We start from the raw sequence: 25,620 nt of genomic DNA, 5'->3' as shown, positions 1-25,620 counted from the left end.
AACTACCATGTGAAGCTATGGTTTACAGTTGCCTTATAAGCCAATAGTTGTTTTTAAAATATGTTGGTGTTATGTTGGAACCCAACAGCCTTGATTAAGTTGCAGGGGCTTGTGGCAAGAGCTGATAAAAAAACAAACTGAATTCTGGAGAAACAAGACATGGCTTGTGCATGAGATGATATGTTGAACAAACCATACGTTGGCATTATGTATGAATGCAACCAAGAAGTCCACACAAATGGTAACAACAACAGCAGCAGCAACAGCAACAACAACAATTATACCCCACCCATTTGGGCGGTGTGGTATAGTGGTTAAGAACGCTAGACTCATAATCTGGGGAACCGGGTTCGCGTCTCCGCTCCTCCACATGCAGCTGCTGCGTGACCTTGGGCTAGTCACACTTCTCTGAAGTCTCTCAGCCTCACTCACCTCACAGGGTGTTTGCTGTGGGAGAAGGGAAAGGAGAATGTTAGCCACTTTGAGACTCCTTAGGGTAGTGATAAAGTGGGATATCAAATCCAAACTCTTCTTCTCTTCTTCTTCATCTGGCTGGGCCTCCCCAGCCACTCTGGGCGGCTTCCAACGGAACATTAAAATACAATAATCTATTAAACATCAAAAGCTTCCCTAATCAGTCTGAAATAAGGGGAAAAAGCAGTTGTTTACATTTTTTCTGAAAATCCTTTTCTCTAGAGATGATTTTGATTTGCTATATTCAACTGGTAGTTAACAAATCCTAGTAAAATAAGCCACTGGTAAAATAGGTCAGGTTTTGTGAAAAGCTTCCTTTTGATAACCATTAAAGCTTGCCATCAAAGGTGGAAACTTGGTCATGAATCAAAGCACAGAATCTGGGTGAGAAAATTCAGCCTACACTGTGTAGCTTCAGCAAGCTGGCATGGCTTACTGCTGGTGAAAGGGGCCAGACAGTCTAATTTGATGATACATTGGTGCTGATGTAGTTGGAAGTAGCAAATAAGTAGAATGCAGGTTCTGAGTCTGCATGAGTTCCCCAATCTCAGCATCTCTTGTCTGAGCCCTAGGATATTGCTGGGCTCCAACCTCCATCAACAATTACCATTGGCCTTGCTGGTGGTGTTCACAGGAGTTGGAAGCCAACAACAATTGGACAGCTACATGAATACTTTCAGAAATAGTGCCACTCAGTGCTTCTGAGTTCCATCCTGAGCCATTGTCTCTGTGACTTTAAATTAAAACATGGGAGTCTGTCAGTTACTGGTCAGCTTCACTGATCAATGCTGCTACAAAAATATCTATCTGGATAAGCCACTACTTTTGATACCTTTTGTGTGGACCAGATGGGCTTTGAAATTGTTGAGGTTTGCTGTATACCCAAAGGCTATAATTTCAGTAGGCATCTTGAAACTTACTAGAATGATTAGGTCATATAATATCTAGATACAATCTCTTGTTAGCCATTTTAGCACAGTACAACATTTCACTTTAATACAAAATCTCCAAGGAGAGAGCTTAAGACTTAAAATTCTGCAATATGATGGTCTGCCTCAATTTTTAATATTTTTCATATCTCTTGGCGGGGTATATTGCAACATGTTACTTTACAAACAGCAACACCAACAAAGTAACATTACAGAGCTGCCTTTTTTCTTATAAGAGTCCTTCCTCTTAAAGCAGAATAGCCTTTTGAAGGGTCTTTAAAATGCTCACTCAGCTATGAAGCATGATTTGATTTTGTTGTTGTTGTTATAAGGATCCAGAATAAGCAATTTATAGGTGTGTTACAAAATCAAATGTTGTTAGCTGCTGGGGCGTTAAGTTGTTAGGAGTATATAATTATGGCTTCCTTTTTACTCAGCATTTCTGAAAACCTGTCATAGCAACTTATTGAGCTTTGATCTCAGCAAGATGAATTCAGGAGGCTATTTGAGTGGTACTTGCTGTATTCAGGGATTCGTTGTGACTGATGATTAATTATTCTGACTTTTGTTGCAGTGCAACAAATAATCAGTGGTGCCGAAAATAACTATTGTAGTGGTGTCTGTCTTGGTTGTGCTGGTGCTCTATATTCCCTAGCTGCTTCCTCTTGCTTACTTGCTCTCTTTCTGTCCAGCAGCGTCTCCAAATGAATCTGCATGCACGCTGCACAGGCATTTGGGAATTTTATTTATTTATGAATTGACTTCAACATGTGTCAAGGCAATTTACAAACATATCACAAAAAAAGAAAAAATAGTTTGTTTTTTAAAAAGTACAAAAATAATTTATAGGTATAAAAACCAATACAAAATGAACATCCAAAGCAGAGACTTTCTCATCCAGCTGGAAAAGCCTATTGAAAAATAGGAATAGGGGTGCCTGGCATATCTATAGGCATGAGGTTCCACAAATCAGGAGCAGCCATAATGAAAGCCCTGCTCTCGGTTGCTGTGGAGCAAATGTCTAATATTTTGGGAATTGAGGGAGAAACTCTTACACAGAATTCAGTGACTTACTGATTGTATAAAGTATAAGATTATTTCTAAAGTAAATTGGTCCTTAGTAGTATAGGGCCTATACCTTGAACTTGGTGTGGTATCAGGCAGCCACTTCAAATCATGTAAATAAAGTATGTTAATGCTGGTGGTAGTTTGCCCCCTCAAGCAACCTTGCTACTGTGATCTACATTAGCTGCACTCAGGGGTGCCCAAACTTTGAGACAATGCCCTGCAGCATCCCATAGCTCAAAAACAAGGGGGTAAGAAGAATTCATCTAATGGCATCTTCTGGAACTGTGCCAGGGGATTAGATCGGGACCGCTGCTGAACAGTTCCCTGATACCCATCTCCCATAGATGCTATGCTTAATAATGTCAAATGCTGCTGGGGGATTGAGCACTAGCAGCAGAGTCATGGTTTCCCTGTCCTCTTGATTAGGGTAATTAATGAAGACTTCCAAAACTGATTCAGTCCCAAACCTGGGCTCGAATCTGGATTAGAATGGGTTTAGATCATCTATTTTCTCCAATAATGCTGCAATTGCACTGCTACAACTCTCTCAAGTGCCTTGGCAAACAAGTGGGTGTTTGCAACTGAACAGTAGTTATAGAATACCATTAAGGCCAGGTTGGTTTTTTTTTCTAGAGTGGCCATACTACGATCTATGAAGGATTGCAATCTTTTGCCACTAGAAAATTCCCCAGAGTGATCATATCCTCTAACTGGCATATGTCGTATTTATGAATTAACTTGTAGTATCCGGCTTGCCACACTGCTTTTCATTATTGGTGCCAATTGCTTGCATGCATTCATAGTTTCTGTTGGTGGCACATTTGATCATATTGCCTGCGAGGCCACCCCTCCCCATTAATGCACAGGAATCCCCCCATTTGTATCAGTATAGTACTGGAGGGTGTGTAAACTAAATTTCCCAGGATCATTCCATCCCATTGAGACTATGATGCATTATCCTATAGATGGCTATTTACACAGAAGTAACAGCCATTAAATTCATTCAGGCTTACTCTAGTGTACATATGATTGTAGCATTGGTTTAATAGGTCTTATTTTCTTGTAAATGTATGTTGGATTGCCACCTGAATTCACCTAATATTCTCTGGATTGTCTTCCATTTTAAAATTATGTTTATTTAACGGACAGGATTATGAGTACCTGTCTCTTAACGTCCAAACCAGACGTGACAAGAGGTGTCTTATCTAGCTTGGCAGTAAGCTGCAACAGTCTAACCACTTTTGCTCAACAATATGCCCCTTTGTAATAAACTACAGTGGTACCACGACTTATGAAGACGATCCGTTCCGCAGCCGTCTTTGTAAGTCGAAGTCTTTGGTTGTTGAAGCGCCTGTTCTGCGCATGTGCGAAGCGCGATTTTGCACTTCTGTGTAGGTGCAGGGTGCGCGCGGCGAAAAGACTTCCGGGGTTGTAAACTTCAGAAGTCGAAACCTTCGGAGGCTTCCGGTCCATTGCGCTGGTGCAGTAGGACGCAGGGACTTCGTGCTCCGAAGTCCCTGGCTTCGTGGAGGGGGGGGAAGTCCGCAGAGCGAGCGGACTCCCCCAAAAAAACACCGGGTAGAGAGTCCCGGTGACATAGCACCCAGCTGCTTGCTCCGGACGCGATTCCTCCGCTGCCCGAGAGCTCCGTAGAGCGATCGAGAGCCAGCGGAGTGGAGTCGCGGGAGCCATTTTTGGGTCTCATCTTACCTCCGTGAAGTAAAGCTCCGAGTCCTCAGCCCGCAAGCGGTGGATTCTTCCAAGAAAATAAAAGACTTTTACAAAGTAAGTCAAATCTCTATTTGGACTTTAAAAATTCCAATTTTGAAGATAGGAAGAGATTTCAAAACAACGGAAGCCGATCTCTTCCAAATGGTCAATCGGGAGGCGCATTAAATATCCTCAAGCCGAAGGGGGAAAAGTTTTTTCTAGATTAAGGACCCGAGAGAAAGAAAGACTTTTCAAAACCTCCCCAGCCCCCGGTGTCGATACCCCTTGAGGTTCAGCAGTAACAAAGGGGAAGATGTTTTGACAGCTGTCAAAAGCTGTCAAATTGCTAAAAGGATTAAGAAAGTCGATTTTATTGTTGTGGATTATAAAAACTGATTGAAGAGGATTTAGAAGTAATTTAATGGGAATTTAAATTTGAACTGTGATGAAGTTAAAGACAAAGGGAAAGACCAACCAAGATGGAGCCGACAACGTGGTAGAGAGGAATTTTCCAGTACCCTTTGGCCCTTATCTCTGGTCTGCCTGTGGCTAAGTGAAGTATGAAAACAAAGTTTTCTCGAGCCTTCCAGGAGGCAGTGCTGAACTATCTACAAATATGGGAAGATATTTACAAGGAACGCCAATGTTTGAATCCAACAACAATGGAGAATGAGGTGCAAGATCAAGTTTTAGAGGACAATTTTGAGACTGAGATTGTGTGCGAGGAGCAACAATTTGACAATTTGGAGACTGATTTGGACCAAAAAAAAACATGTGTTGGATGATGAAAAACAAAGAGTTGAACAAGGAGACGAGGCCGACAAGGAGAGGCAAAGTGAAGAGAAGATTGAAGGAAATGAAAATCCTGGAGGGATTGAAATGGGGAGTGGAGTTAGTGAGGGGGGGGGATAGGCAGGAAGAGGGGGGAGCAAAGGCCTGGAAGTGGAAGTGGGAAAGATCTGGTGTGGGGTGAAAACTTTAGTTTAAGGTTATTTTTCTGGTGGATGAATGACGGTTTCTGAATCTTGGCTTGCTAAAGGATATGCTGATCCAATTGGGGGAAGGGACATCGGGAGGGGGGAAGGAGAGAGTTTTAAAAGTTTAGGGTTAAGAGTTTTCTGGAGGGGGAAGAAGAATGGCTGAGGAAACATGTTAGAGTTTGTTTTTAATATTTTTGGTGAGCAGACAGAGGTTTGGGTAGAGATCTGCCTGGCTCCCTCTCTCTGCTCTCTGCACCCAGTGGCAGGGGGTGTTTTGGGGGGAGGCGGAGGGGTGGAAGGAAACCCAGACACAAAAATGGAACCTTTTGACTGCTGAACCCCTCGAGTTACCCTAGTGGCAGGAGGGGACTCGGAGGGGGGCAGCATGAAGAAGGAGGAGGATTAAGTTAATATGATAAGAATAAGAATTTGAATTAGAACAGAAAACCCGCCATAATCAATTGAAGAAGTTAGGAAACCCAGGAGGAAGAGAACCGGGGAAGCCGCAAACAAACTGTGATGAGAATAAGATATTGAATTTATATTTTTTTTCTTTTCCCTTTTTCCTTTTTCTTGTTTTTTTCTTTTTTTTCCTTTTCCTATTTGTTGTTTTGTTGTTAAGCAAAGTGATATTGAAGAATTAGCTGGGGGATAAACCAAACCCCAGAGATCCTCCGCCTATGTCCTCTCAGTGGCAGGGGGGGGGATGAGGGGGGAGGAGGGAGGTTAAACCCAGCTTAAAATGGACCCCTTTGTTTCCCAATGCCCATGGGTATCACTGGTGGCAGAAGTGGTCTTGTGGGTGGAGGGAAAATGAAGGGACTGAGCTTATTTTGTATGTGTTGTATGTTTTGTTTTTACAAAATTTATAAAAATTATTATTAAAAAAAAGTCGAAACCTTCGGAAGTCGTTCATTCGGATGTCGAGGTATGACTGTAGACTTAATTTCAAGTACTGTAAATACATTTAGGATTGCAGGCTCTGATTGTCCCTCCCACAAACTTTCTAGATACTGTGTTACTTTGTTTCAAGCAATGAACACCAGTACAGTACTGAGGTACAGTATGTCTAAAGCTTGCATTCACATCCTGCTGAAAGAAACTAGCTGTTTGAATATTGGGTTAATAGGTTCTCACTGTCATATTCCCTGTATATGTTTCTGAGCTTGTGAATGTTCTTCAGAGTAGTGTTGAACAGAAAAAGCTTTCTTTATTTGTTGTCTTCTATTTTCTGATTATGTCTGTAAAGTACTCTTCTGTAAAAATAAAAAATAAAAAATCCCTTTCTAGCAGTTTAAGGCAGGAAATGAGGAGACTTTGCAGAACTGCCTATATATATATGTGTGTGTGTGTGTGTGTGTGTGTGTGTGTGTGTGTGTATATATATATATATATATATATATATATACACACACACACACACACACACACACACACACACACACACACCACCCACTACTTGAGATCTACCATCTGAGGCCAGGTGCAAAATAGTGGCTTGTGAGGGACAGACATGGTAAGGAAAGTGTTGCCTCTGAGTATATGCTTAGTCCAAAGTTTCATTTTCAGTACCAGAACTGACCACACAGCAATCCATTCCTTGTTGTCCCTCAATCTTTTTTCATTTTCAGCAACTTAACGTGTCAGATGGGGAGCCCCTGTATTACTGTTTGACTTATTTCTAGACCACTTTTATGTTTGTTATGGAAGCTCCAGCAACTTTTTTTTTTATCTTGGGCAAGTTAAACTTCAGAAGCATGCAGCTTCAAGTGTTCAAACCAAATACAATACTAATTCATTCCAGGATGAACTGTACCAATCAGTGTTATAGAAAGTCTGTCACATAACAAATAGTTACCGTATTTGCTTCTTGTATTTGTCTCTGTAATCCTTCTTGTTGTTTAGTCGTATAGTCGTGCCTGACTCTTCATGACCCCATGGACCAGAGCACACAAGGGCCAGGCACTCCTGTCTTCCACTGCTTCCCGCAGTTTGGTCAAACTCATGGTGGTAACTTCGAGAACACTGTCCAACCATCTTGTCCTCTGTCGTCCCCTTCTCCTTGTGCCCTCAATCTTTCCCAGCATCAGGGTCTTTTCCAGGGAGTCTTCTCTTCTCATGAGGTGGCCAAAGTATTGGAGCCTCAGCTTCATGATCTGTCCTTCCAGTGAGCACTCAGGGCTGATTTCCTTAAGAATGGATAGGTTTGATCTTCTTGCAGTCCATGGGATTCTCAAGAGTCTCCTCCAGCACCATAATTCAAAAGCATCAATCTTTCGGCGATCAGCCTTCTTTATGGTCCAGCTCTCACTTCCATACATCAGTACTGGGAAAACCATAGCTTTAACTATATGGGCCTTTGTTGGCAAGGTGATGTCTCTGCTTTTTAAGATGCTATCTAGGTTTGTCATTGCTTTTCTCCCAAGAAGCAGGCGTCTTTTAATTTCGTGACTGCTGTCACCATCTGCAGTGATCATGGAACCCAAGAAAGTAAAATCTCTCACTGCCTCAATTTCTTCCCCTTCTATTTGCCAGGAGGTAATCCTTCTAGTGACTGTCTTTTGGTATTGCATAATGTCTCCGCAGAATTCTGCTTCTCTATCCTTCCTTCTTTCAGGGCTTGGAGGGAACAATCAATTAATACTGGTCAATGGTGTGGGCTTTCTAGAAAATTTGAAGTACAAAAATTTCAAACATGAGAAATAGTGACCCATGTTCTGTCTTCTGTTGCTGTCCAAGTCTGGCATGAAGAAACATTCTGCACGCCTGGGCTGCCTTGGTTTGTTTTATGTGAAGAAGTAAAAGTGGATTGTCCTAATGCACTTTTCCTGTCCTGTCTGCCAGGGTACATATATACAAGATGCACAGGATGAGTCAGGGCTGCTTGTATTTTCAGGGCTGCTTGTATTTTTTGCATCCAATCCAGCTCTAGTTACAAAAACTAACAAAACAAGAACATTATAAAGCACCACAATATCAAGGAGCAGCATAAAAGTAGCTATCAGAATTAAAAACCAACACTAGGCAGTAGAAACAATATTTTTTAAAAAATTATAAAAATGTGGCAATATAAGTATTTTCCTGGTGCCAACATTACATTAAGGGACATGCCAAGTTAAGCAGGAAGAGCTTTCCACAGTTGAGATGTCACCACTTATTAATCTCTTTCTCATGTAGTCTGCCATGCGTCAGAAATGGGGGCCATGGGCATAGCCATGATTTTTTGGTGTGGCAGGCCTTTTGTTGGGGGGGGGCAGAACCTCAGTTTGCTATGTATTTTTATTGAATTTTACTAGCTGACCCGGCCACGCGTTGCTGTGGTTCTTTCCTGTGACACCCCACCCCACCCTGTCATGATCCATGACGTATCCTGCCCCTCCTCCCTCCACCCCGGCTCATCCCTGTGTTTCCGTAGGATACCCTTCCCTCTGTTGTCCTTGGGGAGTGTTGGCCCCTCCCCCCTGTATCTCCATACCTTGGCCCCCACCCTCGAAAAGGAACTGTTAGGTTTTGGGTTCTATTTCCCAGCATGCACTTTTGTCTGAACCCTCTGCTGTTCCTGGGGAGTGTTGGCCCCTACCCCTGGTATCTTCGTACATTGCCCCCCATCCTTGGAGAAGGAGCTGTCAGTTTCTGGGTTCCATTTCCCAGTATTTACTTTTGTCTGAGCCCTCTGTTGTCCCCTCCCCCCTGTATCTCCATACATTGGCCCTTGCGCCTCATCGGGGGTGATGATGTGCCCTGGGACCCAGAGAACTACTTAAAGAATCCCAACCCGGGGAGGGGGGGGGTCAAATAGCGAAGCCGCATAGCCCCGTAGCAACAGACAGGCCCAGACAGAAGGAAGAGGGTCATATGGGGCACTTGGCGCGGGCCTCCGAATCTAAAGAGGGCCTCGGTCAGCATATTCACAATCAGTAAAATGAAAAAAGTAACTAAGGGGTTAAAAACAGGGACACATTATCTTATCTACCTGGGCCAGGCCTCTGTCTGGCCCTGCAAGGGCCTGGCAACAGAAGGCACGTTCAGAAGTAACCGAGTTGTTCAGTTCCATAAAAAACCCAGGAAGTGGCAAGGGGAAGGTAGGGAATTGTAAATGGGGTGGGGGGTGTGCACTGCAAATATCTGAGGACTTAAACTGGGGAGAGAAAGTGAATGGTTGTTGTGGTTTTTTTTTTTAAAAAAAAGACACAGAGGCTTACAATCAGTTGTTTCTCCTAAAATAAGACATAACCATAAAATAAGTCATATTTATTTTTGTCTTGTGGTTTTTTGGGGGGTAGTGGTGCTAAATTGTAAAGTAAAAACCCATTGCAGTGTAGGGGCCTACATAAATCAAAGGCCATGCTGCGGTCTGTGGCAAACCCCCCCCCCCCAGGCAGGCCCCGACCTCCACTTGGCAATGTTGGTTCTTTGGTGGGGTTTTTTTTTTTTTGGGTGGGGGTAGTGTTGCTAAATGGTAAAGTAAAACCCCTTGCCGTGCAGGGGCCTACATAAATCAAAGGCCGTGCTGCGGTATGTTGCAACCCCCCCCTCAGGCAGGCCCCGACCTCCACTTGCCAATGTTGGTTCTTTGGTGGGTTTTTTTTTGGGTGGGGGTAGTGTTGCTAAATGGTAAAGTAAAACCCCTTGCCGTGCAGGGGCCTACATAAATCAAAGGCCATGCTGCGGTCTGTGGCAACCCACCCCCCCAGGCAGGCCCCGACCTCCACTTGGCAATGTTGGTTCTTTGGTGGGGTTTTTTTGGGGGGGGGGTTAGTGGTGCTAAATGGTAAAGTAAAACCCCTTGCCGTGTCACCAAGTGCGTTGCTGTGGGTTATCCCCCTCCCCGGGCCTAGTGGAGGCCTGGCAGCCTATCAGGGGCCTAAAACAAAGTCCTAGATAAAATGGCTGCCTTGGTGTGTTTCAGTTGCTTGGTTGATGATGATGTCATTCGGTTTGTGGGTGTGGCTTAGATTTCTCAGGAAGGGAGGGGGTGGAGGAGGGTACTACGCCACTTGAGGGCGCTGCTTGAGTTGGTGGAAAAGCATTTCTGTACCTGCCCAGGTGTGTGATTTGAGGGATTTTTGCCCCCAACAATGCTCTAGGAGTGGCCTGGATCATTGTGTCCAAATTTCAGGACGATCGGTCAAGTGGTTACGGAGAAAAGTGGAACCACGAATTTCACGATTTTTACATTTTTATATATATAGATTGATTTGGGGCGGGGGCAGCTGCCCCTCCCCCCCCGGCTATGCCTATGATGGCGGCACCCAAAGAAGGGTCCTTGTTGAAGATCTCTCTGTGTGTAGCCCCTAAGGTATAATAATAATAATAATTCTTTTGTACCCCACCCATCTGGTTGGGTTTCCTCAGCCACTCTGGGCGGCTTCCAACAAAGATACATTAATCTGTTCACATTAAAAACTTCCCTAAACAGGGCTGCCTTCAGATGTCTTCTAAATGTCAGGTAGTTGTTTTATCTCTTTGACATCTGATGGGAGGGCGTTCCACAGGGCAGGCACCACTACTGAGAAGGCCCTCTGTCTGGTTCCCTGTAGCTTTGCTTCTCGCAGTGAACTCAGTGTCCAGTCAGAACGATGGGGGTGGAGACGCTCCTTCAGGTATCCCGATCCCAGGCTTTGAATTGAGTTAAATGGCAAATCCATTACTTTTAATTGAGTCCACCACACTACAACAAACAATAAGCTAACCCGGAGACTGCCAGGATAGATCACTGAGCCATTGTGCTTAATTAATTGTTTACTATTATGCTTAGTTCTGGGTTTGCTGGTCATAGGAGGGATGAGATGCTATATAAAGTACTGAAGCACTACCCCCAGGCAATAGAAATCTTTTAGCACCACTCTACCTTTTGAAAGTTTAGCAGTAATTGCCCATCACTTCTCAAGCTTAGCTTATTTTATCTGAATTTTACATTATAGAACAGGCATAGGCAAACTTGGCCTCCAGATGTTTTGGGACTACAGTTCCCATCATCCCTGACCACTGGTCCTGTTAGCTAGGGATCATGGGAGTTGTAGTCCCAGAACATCTGGAGGGCCAAGTTTGCCTATGCCTGTTATAGAATTACAGCATCAAAACAGCCCTGTTCACAGTTTTCAAATAGGCTTGACATACTACTGTATAACTTACAGATAAATGTGTAAACACATCCTCCCTGAACTGCTATGTATTGTTTAAATCTCGTACAGGAGCACTTTATATTGCAGAAAGTAGCTCCTCTTTCTCTGTAAACTTACTGTCTTGATTTTCAAAGGTAGAGCAATGCAGTAACTCCCCCCTCCCCCATAACATACTGAAAATCTTTTCAGAGCTTAGTCTATTTCAGTAAAATAAAGTCTCACAGTACCTTACACTTAGGACATATTAAGTTTGCTAGTCTTGAAGGTGTCATAATATGTTCTCTTTCTGAGACCCAGATGCCTAACTTGATATATCCAAGCACTGAAAACTGTGAATAGTTTCACACTGAGTGTCTGGGAGGTGGCTCAGGGCTTTTCTTCCTAATGTTCTTGACTATTTTTATGGTGCAACAATACGATTCTAATTTTCTTATTATTTCTAGAAAGCAGAGATGAAAATGGCAAGACCCAGAGAGCTGACAGTCTTATTGTAAAGAAAATAAAGAAAAAGAAGAAAAAGAAACACAGAGAAGATATGAGGGGGAGGCATCTGAAAATGTATAATAAAGAAGTGCAGACTGTGTGTGCTGGTCTTACCCGTATCAACAAAGAGATTTTGACTCCAGGGGAGAGTGATAACTTGGAAGAAAACAAGGAATCTTTTAGGTACCTAAAAGATGAGCAGCTGTGTCAGTTGAATTTGGGCATGCAGGAATATAGGATACCCCAGGGGGTGGAGTCTCCATTTACTACACACCAGGAGCATTCTGTTCGCAGCAGCTTCTTAAAAACAGGCACTAAATTTAGTAACTTTATTCATGAAGAGCATCAGTCAAATGGAGGAGGTCTGGTTCTTCATGCCTACATGGATGAACTCTCATTTTTGTCTCCAGTGGAGATGGAGAGATTTGCAGAAGAGTTTCTTGCTTTGACATTCAGTGAAAATGAGAAAAATGCAGCATACTATGCTCTAGCTATAGTTCATGGGGCAGCTGCCTACTTGCCAGACTTCTTGGATTACTTTGCTTTTAATTTTCCCAACACTCCAGTGAAAATGGAAATCCTTGGCAAGAAGGATATTGAAACAACAACCATTTCAAACTTTCACACTCAGGTAAGAGATGTCATCCTAAAGACCCAAGAGTATTGGAAACTAAGCATATCATTCACCTGAGAAACTCACAAAGGAGCGCTAGGGCAGAAACCTGAACCAAAATCTAGACAATTCTGATCATTGTCACCTACTGCCTTTCAACTACCTTTCATTCACAGAGCCCATACTCCAATAACAAACCTACGGTATAACTTTGTCTATATATAGGATGATGGTCCCTGCAATTTAAAGCCATGTAGATTCTATGCTATCCAATTCTTTGTTCCACTCATTTCTTAAAATCTGTGTTTTGAATTGATTCATTCATCAAATATCTATAAAAAGTAATCGCAGGCTTTTTAGTTTCAAAGTATTTTGACCAGTTCTAATAACTCTGGTACCTCAGAAGCTGTAAAAGCTGCTGGCCCAAACAAAGTTGTTACTATGTGTTGCATTCTTAAAAGAATGTGTAAAATTCATCTTTCTCATCTTTCAGTTGGTTCAAAGTCAGTATACTCGCTTCTATGCAATTTTTCCATATTACCATCTTTCCCCCAATTTTTAAAATTGGCTTTCCCCACAAAGTCAATTTAGCCATGAGAAAATTGATCAATTTAATTTTTATTAGACATTATATTCCATATTTTTTCTAACTGACATAATTGTTTTGAGAGACTCCTTAGCTCTAATGTACTTTGATCCTAATGCTATACAGTGGTACCTCTACTTACGAATTTAATGCGTTCTGAACGCACATTCGTAAGTAAAAAAAATTGTAAGTCGAATCCCATAGGAATGCATTGGGAGAAAAAATTCGTAAATCAAAGCAACCCTATCTAAAAATTCGTAAGTAGAAAAAATCCTATCTAAACCGCATCCAAAATGGCGGACGGAGCTCCGTTCATAAGTAGAAACATTCATAAGTAGAGTTATTCGTAAGTAGAGGTACCACTGTATATGCATATTCTAAAATTGCCCAAGTCAGAAAATTATTATTATGGCAGCTGTAGTTCAGCAGCATATGAAGGGCCACAGGATGCCAGTTGCGTAGCTATCTTTCTCCACCACAGAAGAAACTTTTTAGTATTTGGATACATAAACACTAAAAATAATAAAAAATATGTTTCCTTGACAAGAGATGACTATAGGAAATTATTTGCTTATATGGCTTATACTAGTTTTCCACTTAGAATCCTTTTTGTTACAGCATTTTGGGTGAAATACAAAAACTTGGATGTACAGATGTGTTTCAACTTTTGTTTCCTTTTGGGTATATTGTTCAGGGTGGTATAATGTCAGTTCAGGGCACCTGCCTAATCAACTTGTTTTGATACCTACCAGGGGATTTCTTTCTTCAGTTCTTGTCCATTTGATTGTCACCTTTAGTTCAAATTGTTTGCATTCTTTAAGACTGTCCACGGTTCTTCAGTTTTCTCTAGCTGTTTTGGTGATTCCCTCATGCAGGGTGGTAATGGCTCTTCCCTGCAGATGAATGCTGTATGATCTATGCTCAGAAGGGCCCAACCTGCTTTGTAACCAATTGCCTACAAAAAGAAGAAAGTCACTCGCACATCCAACTGTTTGTTTGTTCACTATATTCAGTCAATTCCAGTATTCATTTAGACTTCACAATAACATAGTACGCTATATTAAGTATATGCAATGGTATGGAGTAAAAACACATTTTTGCTTTATCTGTACAGGTCAGTCGAACATACTGCTGTGGAACCTACAGAGCAGGTCCGATGAGGCAGATCAGTCTTGTTGGAGCAGTAGATGAAGAAGTTGGAGACTATTTCCCAGAATTTCTTGATATGTTGGAAGAATCTCCATTTCTTCGTGTAAGAATTAACTTTATTGCATATGAGAACCTGTAACATATTATTACCGTAATCACAGAATAGTTAAGCATAAGAATGAATACATGAGTCTGTCTACTACAGTACTGGGGAACTTTCCTCAGCCTGAGGCATTCCATAATGGGGTATCTTTTGCGGGGAGGGGGTGCATATGCCAGTGGTGGACATGGCCGGGGGTGAAAGGATGTAGTTCCTATCTTTTGTACAGTAGGCTTCATTCCATGTATGGATGTTACCACAGCTGAATGACATTCTAACCAGGCAAGATTATTTGAGGAGGACTCAAAGCAGAGTTGGTGAAGGTGTGTCTTGCATTCGGCCCCCATGCCCGAGGTTTCCCACTCCACCCCACTGTTTTCACATGACTGAGTGGAATATATATGACATATTTTGTGTATATATGATTATATCCATGTAGTATAATCCTGGTTTTGTAAACATCTCCCTCCCTCCTTCCCTCCCTCCCTCTCTCTCTGGGTGTGGGTGGGTTCAATAAGGAAGCTGTGTCTCTGTTCAGTAGCATTTTGTCTTGCTGTCCACCTGATTTGGATTTCTTTTGCTATATACAGATGACTTTACCTTGGGGTACTCTTTCTAGCCTCAGACTTCAATGCAGGTCACAAAGTGATGACGGCCCCATAATGTGGGTAAGACCAGGAGAACAGATGATCCCAACAGCTGATATGCCAAAGTCACCATTCAAACGGCGGAGGTAATACTCCTTAAATTTATTTTACAAGAAAGTTTTAATGCTTGCAGAAGAGTTGAATTCACAAAACTCCTTACTGATTCTGATCTCTCAGCTGATCATATAATTAGTACCAGCTTCTCCCATACTGAAATTTAACTATGCATTGCAGAACTGTAGTCATGTTCTTTTCTCTATTAGTCACCTAAGTGCTATGTATTCTTAACTCCTTCAGGCAGGGACTTGCCTCTGTTTCGTAAAATGCCATGTATACTGATGGTGCCATTGTTTTGAAGTTCAAACTGTATATGTTGCAGGGTATGTGAAGCTTTTAAAAACCCTTTCTTCCTCCAGGAAATGGGTAGCAGTACATTCCAGCTTAAGCACCTAAGTACAAATTATGACATGTAATGTCCCTGAATAGCAATACAGCTGGGCACACCAGCATGATATTTGTGTAGAGGTAAAGGTAAAGGGACCCTCGACCATTAGGTCCAGTTACAGACGACTCTGGGGTTCCGGCACTCATCTCTCTTTACTGGCAGAGGGAGCCAGCATTTGTCCGCAGACAGTTTCTGGGTCATGTGGCCAGCATGAAGAGGTAGAGCATTACAATTCTACATCTTATTAAATGGTTGACTTTTTAAAGTGCCACCATATTAATGACTTTCTGAGCTTCTTTGGGTACTGTTAAATTAAAATATTATTAAAGGCATTTGGCCATGTTCACTGACCCTTGACCTTGCTTCACTTAAGGGTGAGGTTTGAAGGGGGCTTGTAAGCGTCTTCACTTGAACACATTATAGAAATCAGGATTCCATTTTATATTTGAGTTATTAAAATCTTGAAGTGCTACAGAAATTATGCAGAGCCCTTGATTTAAAAAACAAGTGGCAGGACAAGGTAACTCCCAATATATACACACTACATAAATTAATTCAGGAGTAGTTATACTGAGTTTTCAGTGAGGTTTATTGCTATCATTTGTTTTTAGTCTAGGTAGAACTGTAAAACTCTAGCTAAATCTCTGAATATCACATGACTGCCTCTATAGTAGAGCACCAAAAGCTGGGGAAGCTTTTTTTGTTTTTAGATGTCAATATCCCTACTGCATAGTTCTAACAGCCTTCTTTCTCTCCCCCCCCCCACTTCATAGATCAATGAACGAGATAAAAAACCTCCAATATCTACCTCGGACCAGTGAACCCCGTGAAGTTCTCTTTGAAGACAGAACAAGAGCCCATGCTGATCATGTTGGGCAAGGATTTGACTGGCAGAGTACAGCTGCTGTTGGAGTGTTGAAAGCTGTACAGTTTGGTGAATGGTAAGTGTGGTGTAGCAAGTCAGAATATGCTTGCAATTCTTTTGAGCAGTCCAATCGGAAAGCTGTCTAGTATGCTGCACTAGAATATTCAGGAAAACGGAACATTTTAAAACCAGCAAACCAATATTTGTCAGGAATATTTCATTTGTACTAAGCAAATTGTTATAGACCAGGGGCTCTCTAGTCTTGTCCTAATAAACTACCCTAAGTTAAAGAAACTTTGAACCACCATAGAAATAAAGTAAAATTGAGTTTTTGTTTTCTGTTGACCTCTGGGGAAAATGGAGAATTCCCAGTCTACCCAGAGCCCTGCTGATCATAGCTTAGTTTGTTATAGAATTAGGGGGATTTGGGAGTGGGTCTCTGACCCGGTCATACATTTAGATGGAGCAGGTCTAAATCACTGAGCCTTGCATACCAGTGCAAGTAGATAAATAGGTGCCGCTGTGGCAGGAAATTAAAAGGTGTTTCTGTTTCCGTGTGCTCTGGCACTCATCACGGTGTCCCGTTGCACCAGAAGTGTTTAAGTCATGCTGGCCACATGACCTGGAAAGCTGTCTGTGGACAAACGCCGGCTCCCTTAGCCTGAAGTGAGATGAGAACCGCACCCGTAGTCGCCTTTGACTGGACTTAACCATCCAGGGGTCCTTTACCATACATTTAGAATACAAATGGGCCCCATGTATAATTCTCAAGATGTCTACTAGCACATTCTCACTGGAAAAGTCTTCATTTTTCTAGGAGTGACCAGCCTCGTATAACCAAAGATGTAGTTTGTTTTCATGCTGAGGATTTCACAGATGTAGTTCAGAGGCTTCAGTTGGATCTACATGAACCTCCAGTGTCTCAGGTAGTCGGCTCATTTGTTGAAATGTATACTTTGCATGTTGCTTCAAAGCATGGTGTTAGTTGCCTATCCCCCCTTACTGCTGGTATTTTCACTATGAAATGACGTTTCCAGAATATAGCATACAGATTTGAAAAACAAACATGCCCTTTTTTAACCAGATAATGTTTCGTTTTGACAAACATTTAATTGGATTGCGAGTGGAAATACCTTAGATCGTAGTCCATTCCCCTGCCACAAGCAGGATCATACAATTACCAGAGCCACATTGACCAGAGTGTGTTGAACAGTATTGGGGACACTGCCTCAACAGTGCCTCATACCGGTGCTTCATAGAGATACCTTACCATTACATGCGGCCTTTCTTTCCACATGAAATTCCCACATATGAAATGCATATTCAGGCACTTGTTCCAAAATTTCTGTTCCACAGCACTAGCCAAACATGCACTATCATCTGGATTTTGCAGAAGTGATGATACTGGATTCATTTCCATTAAGTGCAGTTTAAACTTCTGTTAAAGGTTCTACCCTGTTAGTGGACAGACATACTTTGTCCTTGTTTCCTGCAGGTTTTCACTGACTGCAATGAGGCGTTGTGGGAATAGAACTATATGAATTTGCCCAGGCCTTCAAACTGGTATCAGAGGTCCTGCACTAGTAAAAATGCAATTGCTGGTTCCTAGGGGCAGGGTCTTCTCACTCGTGGCACCATAGTTGTCGTACCTCACACAGGAGAGAATTCTACAAGTTCCCTCTCTCCCCCACTTTTATATTTTGAATACTGTTTAAAATTACCTAAGGTATTTTAAAATTTTAAAATGGGTTTTAATATTGCTGCATTTTTATAATTGGATTTTGTCTGTATGTGTGTTCTCTTCAGAGTAAAGCAGTTTAAAAAATAATTTTGAAAAGTGGGGTACAGTTTTTAAATAGTGTTGAGAACAGAAAACCCTTGAGCTAATCAGGAAGTTGTTTTGATCAGTCAAGTAAGATTATTTGTGGGAAGTTTGCATTTCCTTTTGTTTCACAGCTTCTCTGTGACAGAAAGGCTGAAGCTCTGGTGTGGCTGTCACAATCCTATGAGTTGGAAGTTTTAACAGTTCATCATTTGCTTGAACCTAGTATAAAGTATAGATATACCAGCCATGATTAAATGCTGCATGTTTTTGAGTAGCTTTTCTCTGACAGTCATGGGGATTTCACTGTTTGCTTTTGCTGTCTGAATATGTAAGCACATATTTTAAGTTGCACCAAATGTTGTACTTGGCTCATTAGTTTAGCAGCAGCAGCTCCAATTCAAGTCTGTTGGTATTTGTGCCATTTTAAGACTTTCCCTTTTTATTGTGGCTAATAAATAACTAAAGGCTGAAGGGCAGAATATGTGCACTGCACACTAAATGCCCACTTTGGGCCTGGCATCTATCTGGTTTACCTCTAACTTCTTTTCTCCTTCAGTGTGTTCAATGGGTCGATGAAGCTAAGTTAAACCAAATGAGGCGAGAAGGGATTCGCTATGCTAGAATCCAGCTATGTGACAATGACATCTACTTCATCCCTAGAAATGTCATTCATCAGTTCAAGACAGTGTCAGCTGTCTGCAGCTTAGCTTGGCATATAAGACTCAAACAATACCACCCTTCAGGGGAGAATTCTCAAAGTACAGAAAGCATTTCAAATATGGACACTAGCATCTGTGATGAGACTAAATCAGAAGGTGAAGATCAATGTGTGCTTGTGAAAAAGGAGTCTGAAGAAGTAGGAACAGAAGTACAGACAGCAACAGTGGCGTCACCATCATTGTTTTCATCTCTGTCGTGACTTGTTCTGCAACAAGATAAGCTGGCTCAGCCCCTTCCAGTTTTTAAACTAGAATCCGATCAGCAACACAAGCCACAAGATGGTCGTATGTGCTCTCTTGTGTAATATGTACATAATCATATACATTTTTAAACGGCTTTTTAAAATTTTGATGTGAAGTTATAGTTTTATAACTGGGTTATGTTTTATTGGAGAAATCTTGCCTATAATTCTATAAAGAAAGGTGACATTCCAAAATGTCAAGCATATCTTTTTTACACAGATTATGCAAAGTTAGAGTTGTATTTTACTCCCTTAGTACAGCATGTAGTAGTGGACTACATTTTTCTTTGTAATTGAACATCTCCACAAATGTTTTTCCCCTCCTTCAGGAACATTAAGTATTTAACATTTGGTAAATCTGATATCCCTTCATCTATTTTATCTTTAGCTTTCAGCATAAAAGTGTTGGTTTCTGTGGAGGAGTCACAAAGTGACTCTCCCATTTGATTAGTGGCTTGAATTGAAAGAGAAAGCACAGCACTTTTAATGATCAATGACATTTGTGTGAGAGAGACTTTGAAAGCCTAGAGAAAGCTCAAGTTACCAGCAGCGTAGATTAATCCTAATTGCTTATCAACACCTTCACAAAGAAGCTGATATCTGAGATTACTTGCAGAGTGTGATCTTGTGAATTGTAATACCTGACGTAACACTTCCCATACCTCTGCTTTTAATGTTTGTGGGAATATTACTTTTCTATATCTTCCCTGACTGCAAAATGTAATACTAGTGTCAAATGAAAGTAACTGTTGGCAGACTCCCTGAGGAAACTGCCATCTTAGAGCACTTTAAGGCTTTACAATATTCTAACCAACTTGGTGGCTTGTTCAATTCACAGCAAGCACCTGAGGTGGAAACCATATGTTCCTTTTCATTGATGCACTTAATCCAGTAGAGTAGGCTTCACAATATATATTGGTTGCCTTTATTCTCAAGAATTCTATATTGCTGTTTCACAGGAAATCTCATGTGTACTGCTATTTCCACATGTAACTCTTGGGTACCCATGTGCTATGTCGAAAGGTTAAATGACACCCACTAGTATGTTCAGTATCGTTAGCAAGATTGTTTAGCACTCATACAATATTTCCCAATGTTAACTATGGTCAACTTTTATTCATTATTTGTATGCTTGAATTACATTTATTTCTGGTACTAGAAGAGATGGGCCCTTAACATGTAGGATATAACCTTTGTTAAGGTGTAATCATAGTTGTTAATAAGCAACTCCGTTCTTGTGGGGTAGGGGAGAGATCTGCAGCACTACATAATGCAAGCAAGAAAGCAGCTGTGTTTATTTCAACACATTTTTATCAATCTTTTTGAAAAGAACTGCAAATATTAATCTGTTTCTAATAGCAATTACTTTGTGCAATATTATTTTGTGTAGATTATATGCATATTAGTACCTCTGCACAGAGGACAGTTTTAAACCAATAGCAAAATGATCAGAAAATATTGCAGTGATTTAGATAGAACTTGTATTACTCCTGATATATACATGTATATGTATTGTCTTTGGTGCAGACTGAAGACCAATAGAAAATATTTCAACTTAAAATGAATTTTCAGATTGGCGTGGTGATGAATTGTTAAGTAATCTGTGTAAATAAGGTGTTAGGATGAAAACCTTTTTACAAAAGGTAATTTTTTAAATGCAGGAGTGTAGCTTTTAACAAAATTCTAGATTGACCAATACTGGTTCAGATGATAACCCCTGTGTACTCTGGCTTTTTCCACTTTTTTACTCTTGTCCAGAAGAATTTTCATAAGCTTTAATAGGCTCTGCAAAGTAAAATTCTTCACAGGCAATACAAGTTTCAGTGCATGATTTACATTTGACCAAGTCCATCTTTATTTTTGCATTTCTCTTCCATCCATTTTACTAGTCTTCCAAGCACTGATTTCCCTTCACCCATGCATTGCACATAGTTATATCAACAAATATAACGCCGGTCTTTACAACTTAGCATGAAAACAGCACTGTGTATAATCACTCAGGAACTGGAATTTAAAAAAAACGTTACAGTTGAAGGGAAAACTGTTATCTCTTTGTCCCGAAATAAAATTTCTACAGAATTTAAACGAACAAATTCTAACTGTGTACTCACAGAAACTCCATTCCCATGTAACGAAAAATAATTAATACACGGACAAACTTCTGTGACCCTTTCTAAGCTTCTAGATTGTATTCTGCCCTCTATGCAGCCAGGAGAATTTCTGCTAAGTTTTTTTTTTTGAAATATGAGTTTAGCATCCTATGCTAACCAGGAATTACAGCATACAACCATGCTTAGTTGTGGAACAGTGATAGCTGGTTCACACATACTGATATAAGAGGAAATTGAAACTAAATGCCAGTGAAGTCTTTCTCCTGGACATCAGTGAGGTTAAAGTGCATGAGTCTACTTATGCGTAGGCTTTTTTCCATTACATGCACTATGTGCATTATGCACTTATAAGCATTATGTGTGAAAGTGGCTTAAGTGGTAGTTTAGGACAAGACAGAATTAAAATGGAAACACAAGGTGGTATTCAATGTCACATGCACTATTGCAAATGTTCTGTCTGAGCAAGCTATTTAGCTTGTCAGATAGAATGACTCCCCTTATCTTCCCCATGTCCTGTTCTGGGGGTATTCCAGATCTCTGAGCCAATTTGGGTGGGCATGGGAGGGAAGTCCTGTTGCGCAAGCAGAAGTCTGATGAGACTTGTCAGGTGAATCCCACCTAGAGTAGACCCATTAAAATTAATGGGGTTAACTTAGTCATGTTCATGAATTTCAGTGGGTCTACTCTGAGTAAAAGTTAGTTCAATACCATTCATAAGAAGTTTTTTATACACATTAAATTTTAGCAGTGGGCATAAAGTACAACAGAAGCTTGCTTTCAAATGGATTTACACCCTGCAAAAGGAGTATGGATCAATCTTTCATGGCCTCTTATGTCTCTCTGCACCCAATGGAGATGGAGAATCTTGGAATGATGTTCTGTGATTTTCCAGTTCAATATGTTAGTGTTGAATTATGCTGTGTTGTATGTAATAGCATTTTGAATATATTTCAGACATTTAAAGATAATTCTTTCTGTCATGTTCACTTATCTTAATTTCACTTTAAGTATATTGGTTTGGATTGAGAATTAATGCTCCACTGGGGGGTTCTTGTGCTGGAGGAAGCAGGGTAGAGTGGGGCAGGGAGGTGATTTATACCAATGCCATCTTCCTACTGTAGTCCCCTGAAAATTTTCTCTGGAAGACTGGGAGACCCTCTGGAACAATGTGGGAGGTGGTGCAGGAGAAAATCCCCTTCTTCCTCCAGTGCTCTGTGTTCTAGTTTCCTTCAGCTATCCGAGGAACAAGTCTGGATCCAACCCATTATCTTTTACAAAAATACTTTTCAAAATGGTTCAGAAGCACAAATTGTCATTACTTCTAAATTCTAGGGTCAAGTACCAAAGAGTTCTGTTCACACACCGAGACTTTGTTGATTTCTCTGCTGAAGCTTTGGACTGTATTCTAGATAGTCTCCATTTTCTGGGGGAATGAGGGCTGCAGTGGGAGAACAGGCTGCTCCACACAGTGCATGTATGGCCCTCAGGATCTCTGCCTTGGTCTCCCTTTTTTAAATAAAGATAAATGCCATCTAGGATTAGCATGGTGATAAATTACCTGATTTGGGCAAAGGGGGGCTAGTTTAAACATTTGCAATAAGAATAATGACTACTACTACGAACCTGACCAATAGGAGTGACAGATGACTAGGTTCATATTATCCAAATAACTGTTTGTTTTGTGAACATACAACATTTAGCTCTCAGAGAAATAAGGTATTTTTAGAAGTGAACTTGCAGGAAGATACTGGGAAGTAACATCTTGCATTGTTCAGAAATTTCTCATGCCAACTTAATTGATTATTGAATGCCAAGATGTGCAAATAAAATTCACTTAACAAGAAATGCAATGTTATAAACTATAGAGCTATGTTTTACTTGGAGTAGGCCCACTGAAATTAATGAACACGACTCAGTAATTTCTAAGGTCTACTCTTGAGTAAAACTTAGTTACAAACTGGAAAAGGAGTTCAAAGGCAGAATTATCTTTAGATGTATTTATTATAGGTAATTTTCCAGGTGGTAAGACCTTTCTCTGTCCAATTTCTATAACTGAAAACCAGTTATTCTTTGATATATATTGTCTCAAAGCTGTAAAGAATCTGCTAGCTACTAGCGGTGTCACAAATATTGTTCATGTCTAAAGTTTCTGAATCTCTCCATGTTGAATAAACATCCCACTGTTCCTTAAGGACCAAAGAACAACATTAATTTGTGTTCAGTGAATGGTTGTATTGGGCCACTGATCCATTTAGCAAAAGTAAGATTAAGAAATAAGTGGAATAGGCATTTCACACCCCACCCTAAATATTTATGAGCAAAAATCTATTTTGTAAATAACTGACATGTTCTCTTCCATGAAGATGGAACATGTGCAGGGTTCTTTATATTTAAGGGACACTTACATTTATCACACAGTTTTTCCCAAACAGTAAAAGGGCTCTTGTTTTGTTGGTAGTTTTCCTACATGTGAGGGTAGCTGCTTGTCAAGAGACAGGAGAGTTCATTTATTGCTAAGAGCCTATGGATGGACATAAATGTTTTCTCATGTTGCCATTCACATGCTTGACTATATTCTGAAAAGTAAGCTCTTTTCACTTGGAGCACAATCTAGCCAAGGTTAAGCATTTTAAGTTCCTTTGATTTTTTTTTAAATGGGAGATAAGCTGGACTTTCCATTGGAATCTGTGAAACTAAATGTGTTTAATGTTGGCAGGATTGCACTCTCATTTCTTTTATAAATGCTGAGTATTTATAGCCATTATGGGATGTGTTTGAAGGTTGCTATGAGTGGGGTTGCTTCAGTTCCTGAAAGCTTTGTACTGTAGATAAATTTTATGTTGGTCCAATAAACAACTTTCCAATAATGTTATGGCCTTCCATTGATATACATAATAGTTTTAGGACCCAACAGCACATGTAGTTGAGAAGGGGCTTCTCTTAATATAGCACTTTCAATTCTGTCTAAGCAAATACTTATCTTTACATGTTGTATAAAATAGATTTGTGTAGTGTTTTGTGATTAAATTCAGTTTTGATTGGCAGCCAAGATATTTTTCTGTGGTTTTAATATATCTAAGGTCTTTGCATATAGAAGATATGTACAATTGTCTGGAAGACTGTTTTTTTCTTTTTCTTTTTTGGCTTTGTGTGGCCTTAGTATATTTATTGACATTTAGCAAGTGTTTTAAAGAGGTTTTTATAATAGTGTAAACTGATGGGAAAATTTTAAGCCTATCTGTGAATAATCCTCTAACGCAGTGCATTTCTTTTAGTAGCTGACTGTACAAGCGTATCAAACTGTTAAAGTTATTTCTTTGTAAAACAAACAAATAGTACAATGGAATGCATAGATTTTCCCCCTGTAAAGTATTTTTTTAATAAACAGAAGTCTGATTTGTCCTTAATGTAAACTGCTGTTTGGCAGAAAGACTGTTAGAATATTGGGCAGGGTGAGGGATGGACTTTGGTAATATTCTGTAATATGGTGCCTTGCGTGATCCCAAAATTTGGTGTCCCCAAAAGAATATTCTCAGTTATGGATCTGCTCAATTTTTCTCCCCTTGGCTCAGTGCCCTGTGCAGGGGAACCACCTGAACTGCCCTAAATCTGGCGCTGACAGGGTGGAATAAACCATTATAATTTAGAACTTATTACTGGCGGCAAATTAATCCTGAACTGTATAGACTGTTCCACTGACAGTCATATTGTAAACAAGCAATATGGGAGAGTAGGGTAAATACAGCTGAATCCTTCTGTGCTGAGATGTACATATGTTTGACACATTCAATGAGTCTTTTATAAATCTGAAGAGCACAATGTTTGCTTTTCAATGTGGCTTTTTTTTTGGGGGGGGGGGGAGTGGAAGGAATAGAATGGTCACATCACAACCTTGCAATCTTCCTATACTGTATACATTTGAAGCGCAAGAGATAATGCGGTAGCTAAAGAGTCTACCCTTTACACTTACCATGGGGGAAATCATGACCTGTGCTATCTACACCTGGCAGAGGAGGAATGGAACTGTCCTCCTGCCTCAACACTGCCAAAGAGGTGAACTTCCCCAGATTACCTATGTGCAACCCTTAAGCCAAAAGCAGTGCCAGCAACAGCACTGAGGAGCTTATAAGGAACGTATAGAGCTACTGTAGGGATTGGTTTTAAAAAGTGACACGATCAAACTGCATTGATCAGGCGCTTATAACAGCTGTGCTTGCATGATCTTAAGAGTCCTATTTACCGAAACGGAGATTTGTCAGAGCTGCAGCACTGGGTTAGATACGAAGTACAAGACGAAATTAATTCGTTCTGCGAGTCGTTTTGTATTGCGAAAATTTCATCTTGAGGTTTTCCAATTTAAACAAATCAAAGCAAAACAAAAACAATTGCAAAAAAATTCGTCTTGCAAAGCACGGCCATAGAAAAATTTGTCTTGCGAGTCAACAAAAAGATCACAAAACGCTTTCATCTTGCGAGTTTTTCGTTGCACAAGGCATACTACCACTGTAGTAATGTAAATGCTTTTAGAGTACAGGATGGACTGTTTAGG

The 25,620-nt window shown here is 40.6% G+C and overlaps 1 protein-coding gene across 1 annotated transcript in view; it reads left to right on the top strand.

Annotated features, from left to right (window-relative positions):
* The window catches only part of RSBN1 (round spermatid basic protein 1), a 28,821-nt gene extending 8,761 nt beyond the window's left edge, over nt 1-20,060 (top strand). The window contains exons 2-7 of the mRNA XM_035122846.3: nt 11,730-12,400; nt 14,083-14,220; nt 14,808-14,950; nt 16,083-16,250; nt 16,992-17,100; nt 18,556-20,060. Coding sequence (XP_034978737.3) covers nt 11,730-12,400; nt 14,083-14,220; nt 14,808-14,950; nt 16,083-16,250; nt 16,992-17,100; nt 18,556-18,918 — 1,592 coding nt within the window. The 3' untranslated portion in view covers nt 18,919-20,060. The remainder of the gene's footprint in view (nt 1-11,729; nt 12,401-14,082; nt 14,221-14,807; nt 14,951-16,082; nt 16,251-16,991; nt 17,101-18,555) is intronic.
* The last annotated feature ends 5,560 nt before the right edge of the window (nt 20,061-25,620 follow it).

The sequence above is a fragment of the Zootoca vivipara genome, chromosome 7, assembly GCF_965207765.1.
Source record: "Zootoca vivipara chromosome 7, rZooViv2.hap1.1, whole genome shotgun sequence".
NCBI classification, from domain to species: Eukaryota; Metazoa; Chordata; class Lepidosauria; order Squamata; family Lacertidae; genus Zootoca; species Zootoca vivipara.
Note: the sequence above shows the minus strand (reverse complement) of the source record. Positions and strands in the feature narration are given on the sequence as shown.